Source organism: Salmo trutta, unplaced genomic scaffold, assembly GCF_901001165.1.
Source record: "Salmo trutta unplaced genomic scaffold, fSalTru1.1, whole genome shotgun sequence".
Taxonomy (NCBI): Eukaryota; Metazoa; Chordata; class Actinopteri; order Salmoniformes; family Salmonidae; genus Salmo; species Salmo trutta.
The window spans coordinates 1-8,142 of NW_021822139.1; the positions used below are offsets into that span (position 1 = coordinate 1).

At 44.4% G+C, this 8,142-nt stretch overlaps 1 protein-coding gene across 1 annotated transcript; it reads left to right on the plus strand.

Moving 5' to 3' along the window:
- Positions 1–4,765: 4,765 nt before the first annotated feature.
- On the plus strand, positions 4,766–7,460 carry LOC115180698 (gamma-aminobutyric acid receptor subunit gamma-3-like). The gene is made up of 2 exons (XM_029742913.1): positions 4,766–4,967; positions 7,135–7,460. The coding sequence occupies exons 1-2, from the start codon at positions 4,785–4,787 to the stop codon at positions 7,408–7,410; spliced, it is 459 nt and encodes a 152-aa protein (XP_029598773.1). The 5' UTR covers positions 4,766–4,784; the 3' UTR covers positions 7,411–7,460.
- The last annotated feature ends 682 nt before the right edge of the window (positions 7,461–8,142 follow it).

Genomic DNA, 8,142 nt, shown 5'->3' on the forward strand with positions numbered 1-8,142 from the left:
GAGATGGGGAGATGGGGGAGAGAGAGGGAGATGGGAGAGAGATGGAGATGGGGAGAGAGAGAGAGATGGGGAGAGAGGGAGATGGGGAGGGAGAGGGAGATGGGGAGAGAGAGAGAGAGAGGGAGATGGGGAGCGAGAGGGAGATGGGGGAGAGAGAGAGATGGGGAGAGAGAGGGAGATGGGGAGCGAGAGGGAGATGAGGGGAGAGAGGGAGATGGGAGAGAGAGAGGGGATGGGGAGAGAGAGGGAGATGGGGAGAGAGAGGGAGATGGGGGAGAGAGGGAGATGGGGAGATGGGGGAGAGAGGGAGATGGGGAGATGGGGAGAGAGAGGGAGATGGGGGAGATGGGGGAGAGAGGGAGATGGGGGAGAGAGGGAGATGGGGAGCGAGAGGGAGAGAGAGAGGGGGATGGGGAGAGAGAGGGAGATGGGGAGAGAGAGGGAGATGGGGAGAGAGAGGGAGATGGGGAGAGAGAGAGGGAGATGGGGAGGGAGAGGGAGATGGGGAGAGAGAGGGAGATGGGGAGAGAGAGGGAGATGGGGAGAGAGAGGGAGATCACGATAGAGAGAGATAACAGAGTGTGTGGGAGGTAGAGATTGTAAATTAGCAGTTTTTTATATATGAAGGAATATATGAAAACAGTCTAGGAAGGGAAGGTGTGAGAAATGGCGAGAGAGTTTTATATGCAGGAAACAGTCTGGGGAGGGAAGGTGTGAGAGATGAAGAGAGAGTTTTAAATGCAGGAAACAGTCTGGGGAGGGAAGGTGTGAGAGATGGAGAGAGAGTTTTATATGCAGGAAACAGTCTAGGGAGAGAAGGTGTGAGAGATGGAGAGAGAGAGTTTTATATGCAGGAAACAGTCTGGAGAGGGAAGGTGTGAGAGATGGAGAGAGAGAGTTTTATATGCAGGAAACAGTCTGGAGAGGGAAGGTGTGAGAGATGGAGAGAGAGTGATGGTGTCTTTTCCCCTGTCAATAACATAATGGGCTCTGTTTTTACAAACCTAACGCTGGTCGTAGTGCTATATACATCTGGGGTTGTGTCAGCAATATTTAAGCTATTTTCACAGCTGTTATTACGGCTTGGCTTTGGCGCGAAAGGTGATTGATGGTCTTTGCGTTGTCATCAACTCCGATTTGTCTGTGGGCACGGAATATTCCAGGCCCTGGTCCATTGTGGATTGATACTATATTAAATAGCGTAGGACTACAGTAACTGATAGCAATGGTAACACATTTTTCCCTCGATATGTTTTGGAGTGTTGACAATCAACGTTGTTGTAATTGACTTCAACGAGTTATAAGCCTTTATGCATCGCTTCTCCTCTAATATAAAATACTAGCCTCTAGGGGGATTGTAGTGTGTGTGTGTGTAGCTGTGTGTGTGTAGTGTGTGTGTGTGTGTGTGTGTGTGTGTGTGTGTGTAGTGTGTGTAGTGTGTGCGCGCGTGTGTGTGTGTGTGTGTAGTGTGTGTGTGTGTGTGTGTGTGTGTGTGTGTGTGTGTGTGTGTGTGTGTGTGTGTGTGTGTGTGTGTGTGTGTGTGTGTGCGTGCGTGCGTGCGTGCGTGCGTGCGTGCGTGCGTGTGTGTGTGTGTGTGTGTGTGTGTGATGCACAAAAGTCAATTAAGGCAGATATGTCCTAGCACTACTGTTGATATGATGTTATAAGACTGAATCATTTCAATAGCCTGTGTTTGGAAGAGCAAGTTTTTAAGGTAACAGGACCAGAGGAGCTCTTTAGAAATGGGGGGGGGGGTTGGATATAAGCCAAATGGAGTATGAATTGCAGGTGTGTACTGAGAGTAATGCAAACTCCTCACCAGTAAACCATTTAGAAACCTGTTATGGATAGGCTCCTTGGCTGAAGCATGGCCACGATAAGGAAGACATCAGACACATTGCTGTTGAACCAGTTTTTGTTAAAGTTGGGTAAGGTTTTTTTATTTTTTATTTTAAACTTCTTCAGGATCGGTGTCCTTTCCACGGGACGGTTGAGCTAACGTAGGCTAATGCGATTAGCATGAGGTTGTAAGTAACAGGAACATTTCCCAGGAAATAGACATATCTGTAATGGGCAGAAAGCTTAAATTCTTGTTAATTTAACTGCACTGTTCAATTTAGAGTAGCTATTACAGTGAACGAATACCATGCTATTGTTTGAGGAGAGTGCACAATTTTGAACATGAAAAGTTATTAATAAACAAATTAGGCACATTTTGGCAGATGTGCAATGGTTCATTGGATCAGTCTAAAACTTTGCACGTACACTGCTGCCATCTAGTGGCCAAAATCTAAATAGCAGCTGGGCTGGAATAATACATTATGGCCTTTCTCTTGCATTTCATAGAAGATGGTACAAAAAAATATATGTAAAAGAACGGTTGTCTTCTTTTCTTTGTATTATCTGTTACCAGATCTATTGTGTTATATTCTCCTACATTCTTTTCACATTTCCACAAATTACAAAGTGTTTCCTTTCAAATGGTACCAATAATATGAATAACCTTGCTTCAGGGCCTGAGCTAAGCGAAAAATTGGAAGAAAAAAAAAAGATACGGATCCTTAATTAAGAGGTATTAATCAAACAAAACAGAAAACTAGAAATTGTTACAGGAAAATAAATATTTCTAAAATAAGAGTGAAGTATCTCCATCTCTCGTTCCTTATAGCATAGAGGGGTTTTTAATCCACAATAAACGACGGAGCTGTATAAAATAATGTAATAGCCTATAGATAAAAAGAGGATGTCTGCTCACTGTTTTTTCTGCTGACACACTTTTAATAGGATTATCGGTAGTTTTGACTATTGGCGAAAAGGATTGGGCATGACAAAAACAAACTACTTTAGTATAGCCTCCCTTCCTCAATTAAGGTTTTTAATCAAATTAAACAAAATAGGGAAAAACAAATGTCATTTTGTATGTTTATAAATACAAGGTTTACGGGCGCTGTGTGTCATAGCTGGATAGTCTGTGCTTCTGCTGTCAAAATCCATGCCGTCACCGTAACGGCCGTTCGTCTGTAGAAGAAGGGGACCAAAGCGCAGCGTGGTGAGTGTTCATATTAATGATTTAATAATAAGAAGAAACGCTTCAAACAAAACAAGAACATGAACGACCGCCAACAGTTCTGTCAGGTCACAAAATGTACAAAACAGAAAATAACCACCCACAAAACCCAAAGGAAAACAGGGCTGCCTAAGTATGACTCCCAATCAGCGACAACGACGTACAGCTGTCCCTGATTGAGAGCCATACCAGGCCAAAAACAAAGAAATACAAAGCATAGAAAAAAAAGGACATAGAATACCCACCCGGACCAAACCTATATAGAGACATTAAAAAATGTTTTCTCAGATCAGGGCGTTACAATCACCTAACCGTTATGACCAGCTTTCAACTGGTCTTAAATATCCCTACCAGCACATACTGAAACTGGTACTTTGGCACACGTTTTCAGGGACACACATCAGATATTGCCACTCCCCTCTCTCCCACCTCAGAGCAAGCAAGCTCATGTAAGATAGGTAAATTATCGATCCTGGTACTAAGGTTTGTAAATAGAAACTCACCGGCTTTATTAAACGAGTGTGTGTTCGCTCTAGTTTAAACGGCAGCTGCTCTAGCTTAAACGGCAGCTGCTCTAGCTTAACTGCAGCTGAAAAAACAGCCCAATATGTCTGGACAGATAAGATAATGTACTGAAAGATACTGTACTGGTAAGATACTGTACTGGTAAGATACTGTACTGGTAAGATACTGTACTGAAGATAGTGTACTGGTAAGATAGTGTACTGGTAATATACTGTACTGAAGATAGTGTACTGTTAAGATACTGTACTGGTAAGATAGTGTACTGGTAAGATACTGTACTGGTAAGATAGTGTACTGGTAAGATACTGTACTGGTAAGATACTGTACTGGTAAGATAGTGTACTGGTAAGATACTGTACTGAAAGATAGTGTACTGAAAGATAGTGTACTGGTAAGATACTGTACTGGTAAGATACTGTACTGGTAAGATACTGTACTGAAAGATAGTGTACTGAAAGATAGTGTACTGGTAAGATACTGTACTGGTAAGATAGTGTACTGGTAAGATACTGTACTGGTAAGATACTGTACTGGTAAGATACTGTACTGGTAAGATAGTGTACTGAAAGATAGTGTACTGAAAGATAGTGTACTGGTAAGATACTGTACTGAAAGATAGTGTACTGAAAGATACTGTACTGGTAAGATAGTGTACTGGTAAGATAGTGTACTGGTAAGATACTGTACTGAAAGATAGTGTACTGGTAAGATACTGTACTGAAAGATACTGTACTGGTAAGATACTGTACTGAAAGATACTGTACTGGTAAGATACTGTACTGAAAGATACTGTACTGAAAGATAGTGTACTGAAAATAGTGTACTGGTAAGATAGTGTACTGGTAAGATACTGTACTGGTAAGATACTGTACTGTAATATACTGTACTGGTAAGATACTGTACTGAAATATACTGTACTGGTAATATACTGTACTGAAAGATACTGTACTGGTAAGATAGTGTACTGGTAAGATAGTGTACTGGTAAGATACTGTACTGAAAGATAGTGTACTGGTAAGATACTGTACTGGTAATATACTGTACTGAAAGATACTGTACTGGTAAGATACTGTACTGGTAAGATACTGTACTGAAAGGCTGTGGAGAAAGTTGGTGTCGAATTTACAGTACAGAAACGAGAAACAGAAGTGAAACATCTCTTTCCTATCCAGGGATAACCACAGTGTTGACCATGACCACTCTGAGCACGGTGGCAAGGACGTCACTTCCCAGGGTTTCCTACGTGACAGCCATGGACCTCTTCGTGACCGTGTGTTTCCTGTTTGTGTTCGCTGCATTGATGGAGTACGCCACACTCAACTACTATACATACGGTGCCAGCCCAAGACCCAGACCACGGAACACCCAGAGAATGGTAAGATACAGCCCCAGACCCAGAAAGACCCAGAGAATGGTATGATACAGCCCCAGACCCAGACCAGAGAATGGTAAGATACAGCCCCCTACCTCCTTCATTACTAATACTATATATTAGTCAGAGTCCGCCCTACCTCCTTCATTAGTAATACTATATATTAGTCAGAGCCTGGTCCTCCCTACCTCCTTCATTACTAACACTATATATATATATATATATAATACTATTGTTGCTGTTTCTGCTCAGCTCTGTCCTGTCTGATATTGACAGGGTCTGTGTTTCTGCTCAGCTCTGTCCTGTCTGATATTGACAGGGTCTGTGTTTCTGCTCAGCTCTGTCCTGTCTGATATTGACAGGGTCTGTGTTGCTGCTCAGCTCTGTCCTGTCTGATATTGACAGGGTCTGTGTTTCTGCTCAGCTCTGTCCTGTCTGATATTGACAGGGTCTGTGTTGCTGCTCAGCTCTGTCCTGTCTGATATTGACAGGGTCTGTGTTGCTGCTCAGCTCTGTCCTGTCTGATATTGACAGGGTCTGTGTTGCTGCTCAGCTCTGTCCTGTCTGATATTGACAGGGTCTGTGTTGCCGCTCTGTCCTGTCTGATATTGACAGGGTCTGTGTTGCCGCTCAGCTCTGTCCTGTCGGATATTGACAGGGTCTGTGTTGCCGCTCAGCTCTGTCTGATATTGACAGGGTCTGTGTTGCTGCTCAGCTCTGTCCTGTCTGATATTGACAGGATCTGTGTTGCCGCTCTGTCCTGTCTGATATTGACAGGGTCTGTGTTGCCGCTCAGCTCTGTCCTGTCTGATATTGACAGACGTATGTGATAGGCTCTCCTCTTAAAGCCTGTGAATGAGGTCAGAGATGGGGGAGACCTGGTCTGCGTCCCAAATAAAACCCTATTCCTTACGTAGTCCACTACTTTTGACCAGAGCCCTATGGGTTCCTCTATGGGTTCCTCTATGGGTTTCCCTATGGGTTTCTCTATGGGTTTCCCTATGGGTTTGTCTATGGGTTTCTCTATGGGTTCCTCTATGGGTTTCCCTATGGGTTTCTCTATGGGTTTCTCTATGGGTTTCTCTATGGGCCCTATGGGTTTCTCTATGGGTTTCTCTATGGGTTTCTCTATGGGCCCTATGGGTTTCTCTATGGGTTTCTCTATGGGTTTCTCTATGGGCCCTATGGGTTTCTCTATGGGTTCCTCTATGGGTTTCTCTATGGGTTTCTCTATGGGTTTCTCTATGGGCCCTATGGGTTTCTCTATGGGTTTCTCTATGGGTTTCTCTATGGGTTTCTCTATGGGTTTCTCTATGGGTTTCCCTGTGGTTTTCTCTATGGGTTCCTCTATGGGTTTCTCTATGGGTTTCTCTATGGGTTTCTCTATGGGTTTCTCTATGGGTTTCCCTATGGGTTCCTCTATGGGTTTCCCTATGGGTTTCTCTATGGGTTTCTCTATGGGTTCCTCTATGGGTTTCTCTATGGGTTTCCCTATGGGTTTCTCTATGGGTTTCTCTATGAGTTTCTCTATGGGCCCTGTGGGTTTCCCTATGGGTTTCTCTATGGGTTTCCCTATGGGTTTCTCTATGGGTTTCTCTATGGGTTTCCCTATGGGTTTCCCTATGGGTTTCTCTATGGGTTTCCCTATGGGTTTCCCTATGGGTTTCTCTGTGGGTTTCTCTATGGGTTTCTCTATGGGTTTCTCTATGGGTTCCTCTATGGGTTTCTCTGTGGGTTTCTCTATGGGTTTCTCTATGGGTTTCTCTATGGGTTTCTCTATGAGTTTCTCTATGGGCCCTATGGGTTTCTCTATGGGCCCTATGGGTTTCTCTGTGGGTTTCTCTATGGGTTTCTCTATGGGTTCCTCTATGGGTTTCTCTATGGGTTTCTCTATGGGTTTCTCTATGGGTTTCCCTATGGGTTTCTCTATGGGTTTCTCTATGGGTTTCTCTATGGGTTTCTCTATGGGCCCTGTGGGTTGTGGTCAAAAGTGGTGCACCATATAGCGAATGTGGTGTCATTTGGGACACAGACATGGATTCTCCCAGATCTGAGTTTACAGTCCTCTCTGGATGCTGAATGCTCAGATTCAACACCTTACAGGGCACTGCCTTCCTCTCAAACCTGATATTCTGTCTGTCTACCTCCCTCCCTCCCTTCCTCCCTCCAGAACTACTCAGTGTTGGAAGTGGGACATGCCCCTACAGTGATCACGTTGAACAACCTATACTGGCAGGAATTTGAAGACGCCTGTGTCTACGAGTGCCTGGACGGGAAGGACTGCCAGAGCTTCTTCTGCTGTTACGACGAGTGTAGAGGAGGCGGCTGGAGGAAAGGACGCGTCCACATAGATATACTGCAGCTGGACTCTTATTCCAGGGTCTTCTTCCCCACATCCTTCATACTGTTTAATGTAGTCTACTGGGTCAGCTATCTGTACCTTTAGCAGACTGTACTGGGAAGGCTATTTATACCTTCAGCAACCTGGAGAGAGAGAGAGAGAGGTGTTTTCTGGGACATTCAGACCAGAGAGAGAGAGAGGTGTCATGGACATTAAGACCAGAGAGAGAGGTGTCATGGACTTTAAGACCAGAGAGAGAGGTGTCATGGACTTTAAGACCAGAGAGAGAGGTGCCATGGACATTAAGACCAGAGAGAGAGGTGTCATGGACTTTAAGACCAGAGAGAGAGGTGTCATGGACATTAAGACCAGAGAGAGAGGTGTCATGGACATTAAGACCAGAGAGAGAGGTGTCATGGACTTTAAGACCAGAGAGAGAGGTGTCATGGACATTAAGACCAGAGAGAGAGGTGTCATGGACATTAAGACCAGAGAGAGAGGTGTCATGGACATTAAGACCAGAGAGAGAGGTGTCATGGACATTAAGACCAGAGAGAGAGGTGTCATGGACATTCAGGCCAGAGAGAGAGGTGTCATGGACATTAAGACCAGAGAGAGAGGTGTCTTGGACTTTAAGACCAGAGAGAGAGGTGCCATGGACTTTAAGACCAGAGAGAGAGAGGTGTCTTGGACTTTAAGACCAGAGAGAGAGAGGTGTCTTGGACATTCAGACCAGAGAGAGAGGTGTCATGGACTTTCGGAACAGTCAGAGAAGAAAGACTGATCATATGTGAGAGACAGAAACAAGAAGACTTTTAAAGGCTAAACGCCAAAGTA

Excerpts from the sequence above, each read along its gene's own strand:
- LOC115180698 (XM_029742913.1), top strand. The coding sequence starts at position 4,785 with ATGACCACTCTGAGCACGGTGGCAAGGACGTCACTTCCCAGGGTTTCC. Across the intron at positions 4,968-7,134 it reads CACGGAACACCCAGAGAATG|AACTACTCAGTGTTGGAAGT; the intron begins GTAAGATACAGC and ends TCCTCCCTCCAG.